Genomic DNA, 21177 nt, shown 5'->3' with positions numbered 1-21177 from the left:
AAAAAATCCAGAATTGGAGATTAAAAAATATATATATTTTTGGCCAGTAGGGGGCAGGGGGAGACGGAGGGAGAGGGAGAGAATCCTGAAGCCGACTCCCTGCCAAGCCACGGAGGCCAATGCTGGGCTCCATTCCCGGACCCCAAGATCATGACCTGACCTGAAATCAAATTAAGAGTTGGACGCTTAATGGACTGAACCAGTTGGGTGTTCCAAGAATTGGAGATTTTTATGTGAAATGTGATCTCTAAACTTGGGCGACTCATATAACTTTATAAAAACAACCTTAGTTCAAATAAAATTTTTGTGGGTCAATCAGACATGTACAGATTCTAAAGGGAAAGATCCCCTTTGCCACCATGCCAGTTTTCTGCCCCTCTCCAGAAGGGAACACTGTTAGCACTGTATGTATCATTCTGGATCTTTCATATTTCATTCTTTTTTGAAAGTAATGTTGACACCCACTGTGGGGCTCGATCTCACAACCCTGAGACCAAGAGTAGCACACTCTTCCAAATGGATCTTTCATTTTTCTATGAACTTATATATGTTAAATACACTTAAACAGTTTTGGGATTTTTTTTTTTTTTTGGCATGTGCACGTGTATGTTTAACCTCAGGGGGATTTTATTATGCTTATTGCTTTACGGCTAGCTCTTCTCAGTTAACAAGAGGTCTCAGAGATCCTTCCGTGTCAGTGCATGGATTTGTGAATGATCTATGAGAGACAGAGAAAGAGTCTCATCATTCATGGCTATTTAGAAAACCCTATTTCGTACCACAGCCGGGCAAGCAACATTCCTTGGCACTCCAGTGTGAAAATTCCTCTGTGGGAATTCTTTTTTTTTTTTTTTTTTTTTAGATGACGTGGTGGCTTTGTCCATCACCTTGGGTGATATGAACTACATGCCCCACAATCCTTTTCTTCTTTGTGTCAAAATTGGGTGAGCCTCCAGGGAGATTCTTCGGCAATTTGGAGGGCAGAGGGGAGGTCGTACATGTTACTGGGGATCTTTTGAAATCCTGGGGGCACGATGGGCAGCAGCTGGGCCTGCCACTGCTTTACCTTCAATGTATGCAAATCCTGTGTGTTCAGGTGCATGTGTTCAGCTGTGTGTGTTCACATGGGCAGGTGTGTGTGTTCAGCTCTGTGACTAAGGCCCAGCTTCCTCTCGGTACTCAAGTCACTAATATCAGAAGCACCCGGAACCTTGCTGGATTCTAGTCTGCCTTCATGGTGTTCCAGCATGTTCCTAGATCCCCCTTCTCTTTCTGACTGCCTGCCTGAGGACCTCAAGCTCCAGCGTGAGATATGAAGATAATAGCCTTAGAGCATCAGGCCTCACATTTGCATGAAGCTAATTCCTTGCAACAAATCCCTTTTGTTTTGCATATATTCATATGTAATCTCTACACATGCAAAGTGTATATTATTATGTATATTTAAAATATATCTGCATATTTTTAAAATAATGTGAAAATTTATCTGTCATCTCATAGTGGTTTTGCTTCTCTGGTTGAACCCTAGTTGATACAGAAGGATTTCCATCAGAGTAACGACAGCAACTACAATAAGAAACACTTATGGAGTGTTTTTTAAGTGTCAGGACTGTGCAAAGTACTTTATGTATATTGTCTTATTTAATCCTCATGGTAATTCTATGAGCAAGGGCTATTATTCCCATTTTATATGCAAAGAGGATGGGTTTAGCAAAGTCACTTGAAGCCATCATAGAGCTACAGAGTGGCAGAGTCTGATGCTAATCTGGGTTTGTCTGACTCCAGAGCCTGGGCTTTAAACCATCGCACTATACTGCTTCCCTTTAAAACGAATTCTAGCCAGACTTCACATTAGGAATATAGTTTATGGACATTCCGAGGCGTGAACATTGGGGTACCCTCCAACTGCAGAGGAAGAAGAGGGTGCTTGCTTTGGAAACAGGATGTGCCTCCAAGGTCATGGTGTCTTTGAGAATATGGTTTAGAGGCAAGTGTGGTGTTCCTGCTCACTTATAAAACAGGCCCCCTGCTTTGTCTCCTTCTGGGAGCCACTCATGTTCTTTGATCAAAGTATGGTAAGTATACCCCTGGTTATGCACAGGATGACATTTTTTTTTTAAGATTTTATTTATTTATTTGACAGACAGAGATCACAAGTAGGCAGAGAGGCAGGCAGAGAGAGAGAGGGAAGCAGGCTTCCCGCTGAGCAGAGAGCCCGATGCGGGGCTCGATCCCAGGACCCTGAGATCGTGACCTGAGCCGAAGGCAGAGGCTTACCCCACTGAGCCACCCAGGCGCCCCTACACAGGATGACTTTAGATATCACTGAATGCTACATACAGTCGAATCACATATGCTCCTTTCGAATAACTTGCCTACTGATTATAGAGGCGAGAAAGTATTAGCACAGCGCTAGGATGTTTGTAACACCACTCTAACACTGGCTAGTCTATCTTTGAACAAGAAAAGAAAGCAGGCGTAGCCTGAGAGTCTCCAGGGGGGCAACTCTACCTACAGAGAATTTAGTAGCATTGGGTACATTCTATTTATTTATTTATTTTCATTGGCATTTACCTTCTAAGAATGGCAAGGAATAGAGGGGGTTTTTTGTTTTGTTATATGCTAGAATTTGTAAGTTAGAGTCTTACTAAAAAGAGATGAGTCAGTTTAAAGAAATACTGTCTAGTGCCTGTGGTTTTATTGAAAGTTGTTAAGGTGGTAAAAAGTGTGAAGTCTGTGAAGCAATGGTTTGATCAACATGGGGAACTAACCAAGTGATATGACTTTAATTGTTCTAGTCCTTTGGATGTGTCTAGGCCCACTCCAAACCCATCAGAGTAGTTGCTCAATAAGTATTTGTTGAATGAATAAATGAGGCCTTCAAGAAGTCTTCACAACCCCTTCCAGCCAGGACTCCTGCCATCTAGAAACTCACAGCACTTACGGGGTTAGCACTCATTCCATAAATATTTTTTGGACGCCTACAGTGCCTGCTACCAAAAATGCAACAGCTGAACAAGATGCCAAATATGGGGCAATTTAATGAGTATATCGTGTGATGATGCTTATATACATTATTATAAATTTATAATTTTTGGTGATATGATCGGTGATATGTACTTCCTCATGTGCAGGCTGTTTTCCATATTCATTCTAACCGTAAAGTCAGGATCCAGAAGACATACTGAGAACGTTAGGGAAAATAGAATGAAAAAGGAAAAACAAAACAAAAATGAAATGATGGTACAGCTAAACCTGGATTGGCCAATATGGTGGCCACTAGTCCCGTGTGGCAGTTGAAGACATGAGATGCAGCTAGTCTCAATGGAGATGTGTCTTGAATGTAAATTGCACACTGGGTTTCAAAGGCATATGAATAAAAGAATGTAAGAGATCTCATTTATACTTCTTTATATTGTAACATGTAATTATATTTGGGATGTATCCGGGTAAATGAAATATATTATTAAAATGAATCCCAGTGATTTCTTTTTACATCTTTAACACGGCCAGTAGAAAATTTAAAGTTATGGACGTGGCTCATGTTCTCTTTCTATTGGACAGTGCCAATAGCTAGGCTGTAAGGCCCAAAAGGCTCAACACTTTGTCTTCTTGTCTCACCACTGTGTTTCCAGCGTCTAGCACAGTGCCTGGACAGAGCAAGTGTTCAGTAAGCCTTTAACCACAATGGACATGTGAGTAATGCAATGGTGTGATATTGTGATTTATAATAACAAATTGATGTTTGGTCTTAGTCCCAGTTCCCAGCACTGAGCTCCTAAAAACCCTTGCAGTTTCCTCAGTGATGAGAACCATTAAGGTGTCTTTTAGTATGTTAATAAGTGACTTTTTGACCCTACCTCGGGATGGGGGCTGGTTGCCCGGAGAAGCAACCTGGTGATTTAGAGGGTCAGAACTTTCAGTAACAACTTCCTTCCTACTCCCACCTCTGGGCTTGGGAGAGGAGAGGGGCAGGAGGTTGAATCAATTGCCAATGGCAGTGATTTAATCAATCATGCCTATGTAATTAGGCCTCCTTAAAGACTCGGAAGGACAGGGCTCAGAGAACTTCTGGGTTGGTGAACAAGTGGATATTTGTGGAAAATGGTGCCCTTTGAGAAGCTTGGAGACCTCTTCTCATGCCTTGCTCTATGCATCTCTTCCGTCTGGCTGTTCCTGAGTTAATATCCTTTTATAGTAAACCCGTGATCCAGTAAGTAAAATGTTTCTCTGAGTTCTGTGAGATGCTCTGGCACATTAGTTGAACTTTGGATTTATAGCCAGTAGGTGGGAAGTACAGGTAACAATCTGGGCTGGTGACTGGTGTCGGAAGTGGTTGGGGGCAGTGAACCTTTAACCTGTGAAACCAATTATTATCTTCCAGATAGGTCGTGTCAGAATTGAGTTGAATTATTGGATGTGTTGTTGGATGTGTTGCGGGGGACGCCTCCCTCCACACACAGTGAAGTTGGAGCCCTATTTAAAAGACCTAGAGGCTTCTTCAACAATTGGTTCAGTATACGACGAGCATTGCTATTTTTCACACTTAACTGATTTTTTTCTGCAAATCTTTAAGAACTCTACTTTTTTTTAAAGTGCTTCAGATAATGATTTAATTTAGATTTAACAAGCCAGTTATTGCAGGTCAATTAAGTGCCACTTTATGATTTAAAACCTATTTATTCAGATTAACAACCATTTAATGGTTTTATCACACCTCTTTTTGGTTAATACTATTTAAAACTATTTTCAGTTGTTTAAAACATCATTTCACATCCATAGCACTTAGAAATAAATCTTTTAAAATCAAGATGATCTTTTTTTTTTTTTAAAGTCTCTGTGGTCATTTGCAACTTGACTTATTATAGAAAAATGCACAGATGTAATTTACTAAGAAGCAAAATAGCCAAACTATATGTAAAGGTTATACAGACAGTACAAGGTAACCAGCAAGTAGACACAGTTGACTGAACAGTGAGCTTGTATTTAAGTATTAGTATTTTAAAAATAACTTTATTGAGCACTGTTTTAAAAAAAGATTACTCATTTACTTATTAGAGAAAGGGGGTGGTGCGGGAGGGATAGAGCGAGGGGAGAGGCAGAGAATCCTAAGCGACACTGCACTTAGCACTGAGCCCAATGTGGGGCTTGATCTCATGACCCATGAGATCATGACCTGAGCTGAAACCGTAAGCTAACTGACTGAGTCAGCCAGGCGCCCCTAATTGAGCGCTCTTTTAAAGTATTCAATTCAGTGTTTTTTTAGCATGTTCGAATTATGCAACCATTACCATTTAAAATTCTAGAACACTTCTTTCACTCCAAAAAGGAAATTCCATACCTATTAGCAGAAAATCCCAATTCCAGTCTCTCCATTCCCTTGCAAGAAAGTTGACTTTCTGTCTCCATGGATTTGCCTGTTCTGGACACTTCATATAGGTGGAAATATGCGATATGTGACTTTTGTGTCTGGCTTCTTCACCTTCACCTTCAGCATGCATAATGTTGTAGCATGGGTCGGTTTTTTTTTTCCCCCTTTCTTTCTTTTAGAGAGAGCACCTGTGTGGAGGTGGGGAGGGGCATATAGGAAGAAGGAGAGAATCTTACGGAGCCTCCATGCTCAGCACAGAGCCTGGCATAGGGCTCAATCTCAGGACCCCAAGATCATGACCTGAGCCAAAATCTAGAGTTGGAGGCTTAACCGACTGAGCCACCCAAGCACCCCCTTTTTATTTCTGAATAATATTCCGTTGTGTGGATATACCACATTTGTTTATCCACTCATCAGTTAATGAACATTTGGGTTAACTGAAAAGTGAGTTTTTAAAAAAAAGATTTTATTTATTTATTTGACAGATATCACAAGTAGGTAGAGAAGCAGGCAGAGAGAGAGAAGGGGAAAGCAGGCTCCCCGCCAAGCAGGGAGCCTGATGCAGGACTCGATCCCAGGACCCTGGGATCATGACCCGAGCCAAAGGCAGAGGCCTTAACCCACTGAGCCACCCAGGTGCTCCTGAAAAGGAATACTTTTTAAAAAATTACACACTTTATAACAAAAACTTCACATGATATATATGTGTACTAATAATGATCACTAATATTTGTTGAGCACTTATTACATACCAGGTGTTCTAAAGGCTTATATGTTTTAGCATATTTAATATTCACAACAACCCAATGGGGGGTGGTGGTTATCATGACCTCCAGTATTATGGGGAAATTGGGAAATGGGAAGATTAAATGACCTATCAGGATAAACAGCTAGTATGTTATTCAAATCCAGGAATCCTGGCTGCAAAGCCTGTACTTTTCATTAACAAAATTATCATACAAGGAACTGTCATGGGGGAGAGGTGTACAATTTTGTGAATATTAACACGTATGAATTTGTGTAACTACACTGGCACAGTCAGGTAAGGAATTCTTCCATAATCCCCAAATACTCATTTATGTCCCATCCTGAGCCATCCTAACTGTTGAAGGATGAGACAGCTGACCTGAAACTAGGTCCCTGCTCTTCCCCCATCTTTGGAATGTAGGTCCCGCCCACCATTTCCACAGTGAGAGCCGTTTTCTAGGACACAGCCTTGAAGAGTAAGGTGTTGCTGAGACTATGTAGACAAAATCCACCACTGAATCTTATAGTGGAGGCCTCTACATAAACGTTTAAAGTTTAGATAGGTAGTGTAGGGATCTACTTGGCTTGCAGCCACCCAAAACAAAGCCTTTTTTTTTTTTTTAGAAGATTCACATGTGTTTAATATATATAAAGCAAGGAAAGGACAGTCCCAGATTCAAGAGCAGTATTCTGTACAATGCATATGGTGGGGCTGAGGGGCAAGGGGAAGAGGCCATAGAACCCACACCCGAACATGTACAAAAATAACTTACACGACGACCCCCACCAGCAAGGATGATGGAGCTCTCCCCAGCCCCCAGGGCTGGGGGGCATATTCTAGAAAACGGCACGAGGGGAGCTAACCAGTGCAAGCCAAGGTGCTGTGGGGGTGAGAAGGGGTGCCAGTCCGGAGGGGAGGAAGTCCTACGAGGAGGCCTTGAGATGGTTGGTGGCCAAGCGGGAGCTCAGCAGCTTTTCCACCATGGTGCGGGCATAGCGGAGCCGGCTGGCCAGCTCCTTGGAGCAGCCGTATTCCTCCAGCAGGCTCAGGCGGTATGTGCGGAAGTCCCGCCTCTCGTCGATGTAGGTCACGGCTGCCATCAGTGGGCACAGGATGAGTTTGGTATGGTCCTGGAAGAAGTTGATCTGCACACAGCCATTGCTGAGGTGCAGGATGATGGCACTGCGGGTGCGAAACCAGGTGCGCAGGTAGGGTAGCCGGGCGAGCTCATCGCCTTCCCGGGGCGTGATGTTGGCCCCCGCTTTCAGCAAGTGTTCACTCATGTAGTTCCGGAAATACTTCAGGATCTTCTTCATCAGGGAGTTGGGATGTGAGCTCACGGTGAGGTAGGACTCAGTGCCATCGCGCTCTATGTATTGCAGGCTGTCACCGTCATTGTAGAGGATCAGGCGCGTCGAGTCATTGAAGAGCACCCCGACGCTATTGTCACATAGCTGGTACCCGAGGCCGTACTTGTCCGAATAGTCCACCCACTTGCTGACCCAGAAGATGGGGATGCAGGCAGGATCCTCAGCCTCCTCTTGCCTCACCAGCCCCCGCTCTGAGGGCTTGGATGCATTGACGCTGTGTAGCTGCTGTAGCATATCGCCCAGGTGGCAGTCAACCACCTCATTGGTCTCCCGGACTCCTGGCTCCTCTTTTTCCCGGGACCGCTCAGGCATGGGGTTCTCCGTGCCTTTATTGAGGACTGTGAGAGGTTTCCGGCTGTTGGGGTCCAAACTGCTGGGAGCAATAGAAAACCGGGGTGCAATTGTGAGACAGGTGATGGGGAGTCGGGCAGGGATGTAGCCAGAAGTAAAGAACTCGTCATTGAGCAGCTCATGAATGGTGGGGCGGGCAGTAGGATCTGTCTGAAGCATCTTCTGGATGAGGGAGGCGGCCACAGGGTTGACATGCTTGGGAATACTGTAGTCATTCTTCTTGATCCGGAGGTAGGTCTCTTTGAGGCAAGAGGTCTCAAAAGGTGGTTTGCCCACTAACAATGTATACATGATACACCCAATGGACCACACGTCCACCTCGAAACTGTGCCCTTTCTTGCTCAGCACCTCAGGAGCTATGTAATTGGGAGTCCCGCACAAGGTCTTCTTGCGTTCCCCGTCATATTCCACTTTAGTTGCCAGTCCAAAATCCCCTATTTTCACCTCCAGATCCTCATTCAGGAAAAGGTTGCCCAGCTTGAGGTCCCAGTGAATAACCCGGTTTCGGTGCAGGTACTGGCAGCCAAGGACAATCTGCCGAAGGTAGTAGCGGGCTTCCGGCTCGGTCAGTGCTTTCCTCCGTTTGTGCAGCTCCAGGAGAGACCTCCGGCGGCAGAGCTCGAACACCACGAATACGAAGTCATTGTCTTCGAAAAAGCCGTGGAAGCCTACGATGTGCTGGTGGGCGAGGCTGCGGTGAATGGATATCTCCATGGACATCTTCTCCTTCTGGTGCGGCTTGAGCAGAAGAGACTTAGGCACGAACTTGCCCGCGAACACCTCCTTAGTGTCAGCGTCCGAGATTTCGAAGCACTTAGCAAAGCCTCCCTTCCCCCAGAAAGCGTCCCCGCAGGTAGCGCCGCCGGCTGCGCGGGTCCACTAGGACCTCCGGGATCTCTTTCGCCGGCGGAGCAGCCGGCGGGGCCCCGGGAGCTGCACCTTGGGGACCCCTGGCTTTCCCTGGGTCCGCTGGTGCCCGCGCCAGCTTCCCTGCAGTTGCCGCCGCACTCATGTTCCCGGAGTTGCTCCACGGACCTAGCAGGGTCTGGGTAGAGGCTTGGCACCGCTTCGCTCCTCCTTCTTCTTTTTTTTTTTTTTAAATTAACATATGACGTATTATTTGCTTCAGGGGTCCAGATCTGTGAATCATCAGGCTTACACACTTCACAGCACTCACTATAGCACATACGCTCCCCAATGTCCATCACCCAACCACCCTATCCCTACCCCCACCCCCCAGCAACCTTCAGTTTGTTTCCTGAGATTAAGAGTCTCTTATGGTTTGTCTTCCTCCTGTTCAAGTACCTGTTCAAGTCCTCGCCCATTTTAAAAATGGGCATGTCTGTCTTTTTTCTGTTGATTTGCATATTTGACTGTATATTCTGGCTGTTAGCGTTTGTATGTTACGTTTATGCAGATATCTTCCTTCACTCTGTGCTTTGCCCTTTCACCTCTTCTGAGGTGTTTGGGTTTTTGTTTTGTTTTTAATTGTAGTAAAATACAAACACGTGCAATTTATTATTTTTACCATTTCAGCATGTAAAATTCAGTGGCTTCACATACATTTACAGTGTTGCATAAGCCCATCCCCACTGTCTGGTTCCAGAACTTTTTCATTACTCCAAGAAGAAACTGATGAAGTAGTCACTCCCCATTCTTTTCTCCCCCAGCCCCTGGCAATCACTAACCTACTTCCTCTGTGTGTGTGTGTGTGTGTGTGTGTGTCCGCGCGCGTGTGCGCGCGCGCGCGCATGCGCACACAAGCGTGTGTATTCATCTATTCTGGACACTTTCCTATAAATACAGTCATATAATATGTGGCCTACTGTGTCTGGCTTCTTTCACTTCATATACTGTTTTTTAGGTTTAAGTCATAGCATGGATCAGTAGTCATTCTTTTGTGAGTCATTAGGGACATGTGAATCAAAACCACAAGGAGATACCCCCTCACATCCACTTGGATAACCATAATAAAAAAGAAACAAAAATGAAAGGAAAAAAAACACGTGCTGGAGAGGATGTGGGGACTTTAGAACCTCTGTACACTGCTGGTGAGAATGTAATATGATGCAGCCACTGTGGAAAACAGTTCAGTGGTTCCTCAGTATCTTACTGATGAATTTAATGAACAGAAGCTCTTAATTTTAATGAAATTTATTTATTTTTTTAAAGATTTTTATTATTATTTATTTATTAGAAAGAGAGAGAGAGGAAGGGAAGGGGCAGAGGGACAAGCAAACTTTACACTGAGCATGGAACCAAATGTGGGCCTCGATCCCAGGACACTGAGGTCCAAACTCAAGAGTTGGACCCTTAATTGACTGAGCCACCCAGGCTCCCCAAGTCTAATTTATGAATTATTTATTTATTATGTATATTTTAAAGATTTTATTTGTTTGTTTTTTTATTATTTGAGAGAGAGAGAGCATGAGAGGAGAGAGATCAGTGGAAGAAGCAGACTCCTTGCTGAACAAGGAGCCCGATGCAGGACTCGATCCCAGGACTCCAGGATCATGACCTGAGCTGAAGGCAGTCGCCAAACCAACTGAGCCACCCAGATGTCCTATTTATTTATATTTTTAAAAGATTTTATTTATTGGGGCGCCTGGGTGGCTCAGTGGGTTAAGTAAGCCTCTGCCTTTGGCTCAGGTCATGATCCCAGGGTCCTGGGATTGAGCCCCGCATCGGACTCTGCTCAGCAGGGAGCCTGCTTCCTCCTCTTTCTCTCTGCCTGCCTCTGCCTGCTTGTGATCTTTCTCTCTGTCAAATAAATAAATTAATCTAAAAATATAAAGATTTAATTTATTTATTTGAGAGAAAGCGAGCATGAGAGGGGGGAAGGTCAGAGGGAGAAGCAGACTCCCTGCTGAGCAGGGAGCCAGATGGGACTCAATCCCAGGACTCCAGGATCATGACCTGAGCTGAAGGCAGTCACTTAATTAACTGAGCCACCCAGGCACCCTAATTTATGAATCATTTAAATTGGAAAGTATTTTCTAGGCCCAGTAGAAAAAAATCTTTGCCTATCCTAAGTTTGTAGTTTAGAAGTTTTTTTGTCGTATCTCTGCATTTAAGTCTACCATCCACCTGGAATTTATTTTTGTATATAGTGTGAAGCAAGATTCTTTTTTTTCCCCCACATGGATTTCCTTGGACTGAGTCCCAGTTTCAAAAGTAATGTCTCTCCCACTGCACTCTAGTAGTGTGTGTCATAAATCAAGTAACAACTAATAAACTATAATAATAAACCAATATATAATAATAATATATATATTATATATAATAAACTAATAAATAATAGTAATCAATAATAGTAATAAATAATAGTAATGGTAATGATAAGTAATAAATAATAGTAATTAATAATAATAATAATAAATACTAATAAATAATAGTAATCAAGTAGGTCTATTTCTGGACTCTATTCTCTTACAGTGATCCATTTGTCTCACTTTGCCCCATTACTACCCCCACCTTAATACTGTAGCTTTATCATAATTCTTTAAAGTTTTTATTTATTTTATTAATCTCTACACCCAACACGGGGCTTGAACACACAACCTGGAGATTGAGAGTTACATTCTCTTCCGACTGAGCTGACCAGGCAGGCACCTCATCATAATTCTTAACATCTGGAAGTGTGACTCTTGCAATCTTGACATCATCAAGATTGTCGTGGATATCCTTGGCCCATGTTATTTCCATATAAATTATAGAATTAGCATATCAATTCCAACAAAAAGAAACCTGTTGGGATTTTGATTGGGGTTTTGTTAAGTCTGTAGCTTAATTTAGGGAGAATGACTTTACAATATTGAGTTTTCCAATCCGTGAACATTATTTATTCCTGCATTTATTTAGGTCTCGTATCAGTCAGGGTTCAGTGAAGAGACAGAAACTAGACCAGTAATTTGAACAGGGAAAATTTCACGTGAAAATATGTTAGCTAGAACAACTAGTAAAATGGCAGGTAGCTATTTCAAAGAGTAAAACATGACTCTGAGGGTACAGTGGAGCAACTGGAGAAGGCAGTGAGTAAGTGAAGATACTTGTAAACTTAGAAGGATTCTCTCCCCACTGCCAAGGCTGAGATTCAGACCTCTTTGGAGGTGTGGCTGCCACAGAAACGTCCAGTGCACTTATGATGGAGAACGGGAAGGTGTGGGCTACAAATGACCCGTAGGAGTGGGTCACCCAGTAAGATCTTCCCGGGTGGAGGGAAGTGGGAGGAGGAGGAGGGTATGGGCTGAACAGCTGGTCTGCAGGACTTCTGATGTGGTGGGTAGAAGTGATGGTAATAGGCATCCTTAATTCATCCGCAGCCCCAGAGAGGAAATGTTCAATATGTCACCATTATGTATGAGGGTTCCAGTTATTTTGTAGCCACCCTTTATCAAAACTGTCTCAGTGTGCTAAGATTAACCATGAATGAGTATTTGGCTCTTTTCAAATGCTTTTCCTCATCTATTGAAATGAATCCTTTTTTTTTTTTTTGGTTTTTGTTTGATTAATATGGAGAATTTTAGTGATTTCTTTTCAGACACAAAACAAACTTTGCACTATTGGAATAAACCAAAGTTGGTCATGATATAGTGTCCTTTTTATGGAAGTACGGTGTTTGATTTCATAATATTTTGTTTGGGGGTTTTGTATCTGGGTCTATGAAAGAGTGGACTGTAATTTTCTTTTCTTGTAATTTACTTGTCAAGTTTTGGTATCTGAGTGTTTGTATCAAGGTCATGCTGACCTCAAAAAATGAATTGAGAAATGTTTCATCTTTTTATATTTCCTAGTAGAGGTTTTTTGAGGTCAGTATTATATCTTTTTTTGCTTGGAAGAATGCACAAGCGAAAGTCTCTGTGCCTAGAGATTTCTACGTGGAAATATTAATTATATATTCAATTTCTTTAATAGATATGGAAGTATTCAGATGTTTTATTTCTCCTTGTGTCAGTTTGGTAAGGTGTGTTCCTCTAGATTATATGGTCTCATCTAAATTGTCAAATTCTGGGCGCCTGGGTGGTTCACTCAATTAAGTGTCTGCCTTTGGCTCAGGTCATGATCCCAGGAGTCACACATCAGGCTCCCTGCTCAGCAGGGAGTCTGCTTCTCCCTCTGTCCTTCACCCTGCTTGTGCTCTCTCTCTCTCATATAAAAACACATAAATAAGTAAGTAAATAAATAGTCAAATTCTGGGCCACTTCGGTAGTTTAGTTGGGGAAGCAGCTGACTCTTGGTTTCTGCTGAGGTCATGATCTCAGGGTCCTGGGATTGAACCCTGCTTCGAGCGTCACACCACTCAGTGGGGAGTCTGCTTGTGATTCTCACTCTCCCACTCCCTCTGTCCCTCCCACCCACTTGTATGCTCTCTCTCTTTATAAAATGAAAAAATATATTAAAAAAATAAATTGTCAAATTCTCTTGGCATAGTGTTGTTATTGTATCATTAATACTAAAGATAATATTATCTTTTCCATGCCCATAGGATCTTATGTGGCACTTACCAATTTTTATTAGCCTTTTTGGAGAACTGGTTTTGAGTTTTGTTTTTTCTCTATTGTTAAGTTTTCTTTTTATTTAATTAATTTTTTGTTTTTATCATACTTCTAGTTTGAGTGTGATTTGTTGTTCTTTTATTAACTTCTTGAGATGGATATTATTGATTTCTATCCTCATTTATTTTCTGGTATATCCATTTAAAGCTGTAAGTTTTTGTTTAATAAGAGTGTTAACTACTTACCATACTTTCTCCTGTCTTATTTGTATTATCATTCAGTTAAAAATATTCCTAATTTCCTTTGTGATTTTTTTCTTTTTTTGGTGTAATTTTTAAAAAGATTTTATTTATTTATTTAACAGAGAGAGGGAGATCACAAGTTGGCAGAGAGGCAGGCAGAGAGAGAGGGGGAGGCAGGCTCCCTGCTGAGTGGAGAGCCCGATGTGGGGCTCAATCCCAGGACCCTGAGATCATAACCTGAGCCGAAGGCAGAGGCTTTAACCCACTGAGCCACCCAGGTGCCCCTGGTGTAATTTTTTTTAAAGCTTTTTTCTTTAGATTTTATTTACTTATTTGACACACAGAGAGAGATCACAAGTAGGCAGAGAGGCAGGCAGAGAGAGAGGAGGAAGCAGGCTCCCCGCTGAGCAGAGAGCCTGATGAGGGGCTCGATCCCGGGACTTCGATATCACGACCCAAGCCGAAGGCAGATGCTCAACCCACTGAGCCACTCAGGCACCCCTTTTTGGTGTAATTTTAAAAAAAGATTTATTTGTTTATTTTTTTGAGAGAAAAAGAAAGAGCACGAGCAGGGGGGAGGTGCTGAGGGAGAGGGAGAACCTCAAGCAGACTCCCCACTGAGCATGGAGCCCAACTTGGGGCTTGATCTCACAACCCTGAGATCATGACCTGAGCTGAAATCGAGTCAGATGCTTCACCTACTGAGCACCCAGGCACCCCTGTGATTCACCCCCAGCCCCGCCATTTTCCAAACAGGTTTTTTTTTTCTTAAAGATTTTATTTATTTATTTGACAGACAGAGATCACAAGCAGGCAGAGAGAGGGGGAAGCAGGCTCCCCGCTGAGCAGAGAACCCCATGCAGGGATTGATCCTAGGACCCTAAGATCATGACCTGAGCCAAAGGCAGAGGCTTTAACCCACTGAGCCACCCAGGCGCCCCTCCAAGCAGGTTTTAAGAATTTTTTTAAGTTATCATGATTGATTCCTGCCATAATTACCCTGTAGTTAAAGAACATATATCTGGGATAATATTCATCTTTGCAATTTGTTTACATTTGTTATATGACCCAGTGTTCCAATCATTGGGTCAGTGTTCCTGTGCACTTGAAAGGATGTGTATTCTGTTATCATTGGGTGCAGTGGATGTTTTCCACTGACTTATCCCTGGTTTCATTAATCTTTTTTTTTTTTTTAAGCTATGTCCAATCTCTTGCTAAAGAGCCCAATGTCAGACAAGTCAAATTCATTAATCATGTTGCTTAGATCTTTATACTCCTACCACTTTTTTGTCTCCTTGTTTTATTAGCTCCTGAGAGAGGTTGTTAAAACATTCCACTACTTTTACGGATTTGTCTGCTTTTCTTTTTCGATTTTTGATCTGTATATTTCGAAAGTATGATATTACGACGTGCCTATGCATATAAAATTATTGTATCTTCCAGGTGGATTAACCTTTTTATTACAATTTTCCTCTTTATATCTAGTTACGTGTCTTGCCTTCAAATTTACTTGGTGTGATACTAATATCACTGTATTGCCTTTCTTTTGGTTAGTGTTTTATTATTTTTTTTCCTTCCTTTTACTTTCAACCTTTTTGTGTTCTTACATTTAGGGTATATCTCCTAGGAGTATATAACTGTTTCTTTCTGATACAGTCTGATAAACTGGGTATGTTCATTTGAGTATTTGGTCTGCTTCCATGTGATATAAGTACTGATACGTTCAGTTTTATATCCACAATATTATTCTTCTTTGTTCTACTTCCCTCCTTCCTCCTTTCCTGCCTTAATTTAGACCCATCAACAAAACTTTTAAAGTAAACCAGTTTTTCTTTTATTAACTTGTTACTTGTGCCTTCTTTTAGTAGTTACCCTGGAAATTAAGACATTCCTCCTTTGTTTATTGGAGTCTAGTATAAATCAGTAGTTTCACCACTTTCCAGACAGTTCTGGGGCCTATTACAGTCTAATTTATCTTCCTTATGCCTTTGTGTTTTTAATTGTATTCACTTAAATGTACATGTGTTTAAAACCCCATAGGAAATTGTGGCTAATGTTTTCAATATTCATTTAGATTTACTCATACATTTATTTTTTTCCTGTTGCTCTTCAATCTTTCCTGCATTTCTGTCTAGGATTGTTTTCCTTTTGCCTATAGAACCGCCTTTGGTATTTATTTTAGTTAGATCTGCTGGTGACAAATTCTCTCTCTCTTTTTTTTTTTTAAGATTTTATTGATTTTTTTTTTTTTTTTTTTTTTGTCAGAGAGAGAGAGAGAGAGTGCACAAGCAGGCAGAGTGGCAGGCAGAGGTGGAGAGAGAAGCAGGCTCCCTGCTGAGCAAGGAGCCCAATGCGGGACTCGATCCCAGGACCCTGGGACCATGACCTGAGCCAAGGCGGTGGCCTAACCAACCGGGCCACCCAGGTGTCCCAAATTCTCTCAGTTTTAATTGGTTTGAAAATATTTTACTTTCATCCTTGAAGGTTAATTTCAGTATGCGTAGAACTCGAAGTTGGACATTACCTCCTTGCATTGCCTTTTTGCCGTGGAGAGGTCAGCTCTCATACAGTTCCTTTGATCCTAAACTTCTTGCCTCATACAGCACAAACGGGGTTGGTGGGGGGAATAGGTACGGTTTTTGGATCACTTCTCATTACCTTCTTTCCTTGGGATGACTAGTTTGGGATGACTAGTTTGGACCTTTGACTCCTACCTGTTTTGACATCCCCAAATATTAACTTTTGTCTCCTGCCCTCATGAAACTTCCTAACCACTCTGACGGCTTCTCTGCCTTTTCTTTTTAATTTTTTTTTTTTTTTTTTTTTTTTTAGAGAGACAAGAGAGTGAGTATGCATGAGCTGGGGTGGGGTTGGGGGGCAGAGGCAGAGGGAGAGGGAGAGGGAGAATCTTAAGCAGACTCCGTGCCTAGTATTAAGCAGACTCCGTGCCCCACACGGAGCCCACTGCAGGGCTGGATCTCACAGCTGTGAGAGCATGACCTGAGCTGAAATCAAGAGTCGGATGCCTAGCCGAGAGAGCCAGCCAGGTACCCTGGCTTCTGTCCCACTTAGCAGCTGCCCTCTGCTCTGCCTCTAAGCTTCTCATCCAATGGTGCTGAAGAGTCATCAGTGTCCCAAGGGAAGAAGTGATGGGCACAATGTCAGGCTCATCTCACTGAATTTCCCTTCTTTCCAGGATTTTTGTATGGCAAAGCCTGGAGGCACCCTGGGGCTTTCAAATACAATCTGTGTGTGTTTGTGCCCCATCCGGCTTCTCTAGTTACACGTGGTGGGAGCGCTGGCCGGCCACAATGACTTCGTCATGGTTGGACTTGGACGTTCTGTGATTTGTTTCTTCTTCTGAATGCTTTCGCTGGTGCACTTTTGTATTTTGTTTATGCTTCTGGTCCCTTGCAGTTTCTGTTTTCGCTGGTGCACTTTTGTATTTTGTTTATGCTTCTGGTCCCTTGCAGTTTCTGTTTTCTGCGTGTCGCCTCCTAGGGCTGCTGGTCCTGCCCCACGGGCTGTGTGTTCATTGTAATTGGTGGCTCCCATGGTTGTGCCTCATGGTGGCCCCGAAGTTCACCCTCTACAGCTCAGCATGATCTGGGCTCTGGCTCACTCTCTCTCGGTGCCACTTCCTGTCCTCTCCCCATCAGGCACGACGCTTCCACCTAGAGTGGGTAAGAAAGATGGATCTTCTTCAGGGAGAGGCCTTTCTGAAGGCCTCAGCCAGGCGATCTTAGCGAGTTCTCATTAACGCCCTACATCATTTCTTTCTAGCTCTTTCCACAAATGTAATTTTCCACTGATTTGTGAAATTGGCTGAGTAGTTTATCTTTTCCCCTCCAGAATGTGGTGTGCGCCATGAAGACAGTGACCTTGTCAGTCTCATTTACACAATATCACCAGTGTCCACCACTGTGCCCAGCACACAGTTACTGAATTAATTTCAGGCTTGTAATGATTGGAGATGAGAACGAGGTGGGGAGAACTAACATTCGTTACAGTTTTGCTATTTATCATCTTACTCAGATTTTTTTTAAAGAAGATTTTATTTATTTATTTATTTGTCAGAGAGAGAGAGAGAGAGAGCGCGCGCACAGACAGGGGGAACGGCAGGCAGAGGTAGAGGGAGAAACAGGCTCCCCACTGAGCAGGGAGCCCGATACAGGATTCAGTCCTGGGACCTTGGGATCATGACCTGAGCTGAAGGCAGTGCTTAACCGGCTGAGCCACCCAGGTGCCCTCCATCTTCTTTAGTTTTGACCTTACCCCCTCGAGGCAGGCAGTGTTTGCTCTTTGGGGTAGAGTAAACCGAGGCTCAGAGAAATCCCATTATTTTTCTAAAGTCACACCTTCACTAAGTGCCCAATCTAGAATTCAGTCCCAGGCCTCACTGGTTCAAAAGGAAGCCCAGCTCTAGATTGTTAAATACTTCTCAGCCTTCCATGTTTTTTCTATTTCTATTTCTTATTTTTTTTTTTTAAGATTTTATTTATTTTTTTGACAGACAGAGATCACAAATAGGCAGAGAGAGAGGAAAGGAAGCAGACTCCCCGCTGAGCAGAGAGCCTGATGAGGGGCTCGATTTCAGGACCCCGAGATCATGACCTGAGCCAAAGGCAGATGCCTAACCCACTGAGCCACCCAGGCGCCCCTATGCTTTTTATATTTCTTTACTGGATTTTCAGTTTTTATCTGATAACTCCTAGAATGCTAGGTTACATCAAGGGCTTTTCATGAAAATATAGGAAAAACTAAAGAAGAGAGGCTGAAAATTTCTTTCTGTTACTTCAAAAATAGAATGTCATGCCTTTTCTGATTCCATGGAAAGATTATGTGGGTCAGTCCAGATTGGCCTGTAGACTTATTTCTCTTAAACAGCCTAGTTGAGGAGGAAATATTAATTTAACTTCAATTACAAAGGGGTATCTACAGTTGTAGCAATAACTATTATTTATTGAGCACCAACTGTGTGATGTACACTAAAATAGGCATAATCCATTCTCTTCAGTTACCAAAATTCCCCTGGGAAGTATCCATTATTATTTTCATTGTACAGATTTGGAAACTGAGACACAGACAAGTGAAGAAACTTGCCTTAGAAAGTTTTGTTTATTTATTTATTTATTTAAAGATTTATTTATTTATCTGAGAGAGAGAGCACAAGTAGGCAGAGCAGCAGGCAGAGGGAGAGGGGGAAGCAGGCTCTCCGCCGAGCAGGGAGCCTGATGCGGGACTTGATCCCAGGACCCTGGGATCGCATCCTGAACTGAAGGCAGACGCTTAACTGACTGAGCCACCCAGGTGCCCCACTTTAGGAAGCTTTAGATCCAGAATTTGAACTCCTCTGTGGACTTCTATAAAGGTTGCTTATCATTGCATACACTGATCAAGGCATCAAGCCCTGGAATATAGAAGGAGCTTAATAAATGTTGTTTGCTTTTTCCAGATTGGTGATGCTCTGGTGAACTTCCTAGGAAAATACTTCACAAAGTATTATAATGAAGCTTCCTTATGTCTCCACAGTATCTCCAAATTGACCCCTTGGAAAGCCCCAAAGGTTCTCACTCATGAAAGCTTCCAAGTGTCAGGTAAGGACCACATTAGCCTCAACTGCAGGCTGTACTCTGCTATTTGCTCCAAATATTTTCTGGTTGCAAATGGTATTGATCTGACAGTTTATTTCCCAAGACGCATTAGTTCAAACTGATGTGATATGAAAGTCTCATCCTAAGGAAATTGGCCTTGTGAATGGCTGTCCCCTGGGAAGAGCTTGCTGCACTTATGACTTCACTAATATCATGAAGAAGCTGCAAATACAATTAGTGGGCCTGGTTGGTGATTTTCCAATAATGATGTTTGGGGTATATTATTGGTTTAGCTGTAATTGAGCTTAAGATGATCTGAAAATCTCTAAACTGTGTGAAAGTCATTCACAGCTTCGGCTCAGTGTAACGTTCATGAACGAGAGTGAGTATGGAGGGACTGATGATACTTGGTGGTTGGGCTGAGCTTGGGGGATGTGTCCCTGGACAGCTGTGGCTTGTCTCTCAAATTCTGTTTCCTTTCACCCTGTCACTGGTAAGGTGATGATTTCTTCATAACCTTCTGTCTGCTCCCAAATCTCATCCCTCCTAATCATTCAGAACTCACAATGCTGTCTAGCTTTCTTATTTCTCATGCAAGTATGATTTGCCTGGTGCACATTATAGTCATTTTTATTAGGATAGTTAACGCTAGCTACCCTGTTAGATGAGACCTGAAATCTCAGTGGCTGAACAGCCCAAAATTATATTTCTTGGTCATGGAGGTTGGCAAAGGCTTTCCTCCATCTGGTGACTCTGGAATCCAGGTTCCTTCCATTTGTCATCTCAACATAAGTTTGTTGGGAAACCATTCTCCCTAGATTTCTTGGGATCTTGTATGGTCTTAGTTTAGGGTAGATTGAAGAGCAAAGCAAAGGTAGAGAACCTCTCTCTCCCTGGAGACATTCCAGGATGATGACATTCTCTTCCTGTTGGATATTGGCTCACATTCGGAGGCAGTAAACCTGGAGGTGACCCCATGTCCCTGAGACATGGACTTCCTTTCCAGGGTAAGGAGTTCTCTCTCTCCAGAGGGGAGGCAGGCAGGTTACCAGCAGCCTAGTAGAACCTCAGAGTCTCCCGGTCCAGGGTTCTTCTCCAGTGGAGCCATAATCCACATAATAATCCACACCGAGCAAGGTCACACTCTGCTCATTCTGTGCTGTTTATCCAGTGGCATAAATACACATTCTTCTCTTTTTCCATCTAAACCCCTTTTACAAGGGGCTGTAATGGGTACCAAGCAGAGCAGTCCCTTGCAACAGAGAATTATAATGCAGTTGCTGGGTAAAGGAATGGCCAGTTATAGGTCCACCATTGGTGAGGGGACACACTTGAAAGTTTCTTTTTTGAGTTAACAACTCAAAACTTAACTTTTGAGTTAAATTTAACTCACAACTTAACTTTTTTGAGTTAACAACTAGACATTGTTAAAATTAATACTTGGCAGCTATGTGGTTATCAGTGTAACTCTTCAACAGTGAGTGTAAACATAATAGTACGGCGAATCTGTTATTTTGAGAATATCTATATTGAACCATAAAATGCAAAAGATTGCTTAGTAAGCCCATCCAACTCCAGAAGTATATATATATATATGTATATATATATATATTTTTGGTGGAAGTTTTTAAAAAAATTTAATAAATAAATTAATTAATTAAAACATATAATGTATTTTTATCCCCAGGGGTACAGGACTGTGAATCACCAGGTTTACACCCTTCTCAGCACTCACCATAGCACATACCCTCCCCAGTGTCCATAACCCCACCCCCCTCTCCCAAACCCCCTCCCCCCAGCAACCCTCAGTTTGTTTTGTGAGATTAAGAGTCACTTATGGTTTGGCTCCCTCCCAATCTCATCTTGTTTCATTCATTCTTCTCCTACCCCCTTAACCCCCCATGTTGCATCTCTGCTTCCTCATATCAGGGAGATCAAATGATAGTTGTCTTTCTCTGATTGACTTATTTCGCTAAGCATGGTACCCTCTAGTTCCATCCACGTCG

At 42.7% G+C, this 21177-nt stretch overlaps 1 protein-coding gene and 1 pseudogene across 10 annotated transcripts in view; one reads left to right on the top strand and one right to left on the bottom strand.

The window, feature by feature from the left end:
- Positions 1 to 21177, top strand: part of SUDS3 (SDS3 homolog, SIN3A corepressor complex component) — a 215599-nt gene that overhangs the window by 132475 nt on the left and 61947 nt on the right. For all 9 annotated transcript variants that reach the window (XR_014302954.1, XR_014302955.1, XR_014302956.1 and 6 more), the window contains one exon: positions 19110 to 19174. Coding sequence is in view for 6 of the 9 variants with exons in the window: in XM_082699791.1 (XP_082555917.1) it covers positions 19110 to 19174 (65 nt within the window). In the remaining 3 variants the exon portion in view is untranslated. The remainder of the gene's footprint in view (positions 1 to 19109; positions 19175 to 21177) is intronic.
- Positions 6727 to 8913, bottom strand: LOC309847966 (serine/threonine-protein kinase PLK1 pseudogene; annotated as a pseudogene). Its single transcript has one exon. The product of its transcript is annotated as a serine/threonine-protein kinase PLK1 pseudogene (transcript).

This window comes from Mustela nivalis (assembly GCF_964662115.1).
Source record: "Mustela nivalis genome assembly, chromosome: 14".
NCBI classification, from domain to species: domain Eukaryota; kingdom Metazoa; phylum Chordata; class Mammalia; order Carnivora; family Mustelidae; genus Mustela; species Mustela nivalis.
Note: the sequence above shows the minus strand (reverse complement) of the source record. Positions and strands in the feature narration are given on the sequence as shown.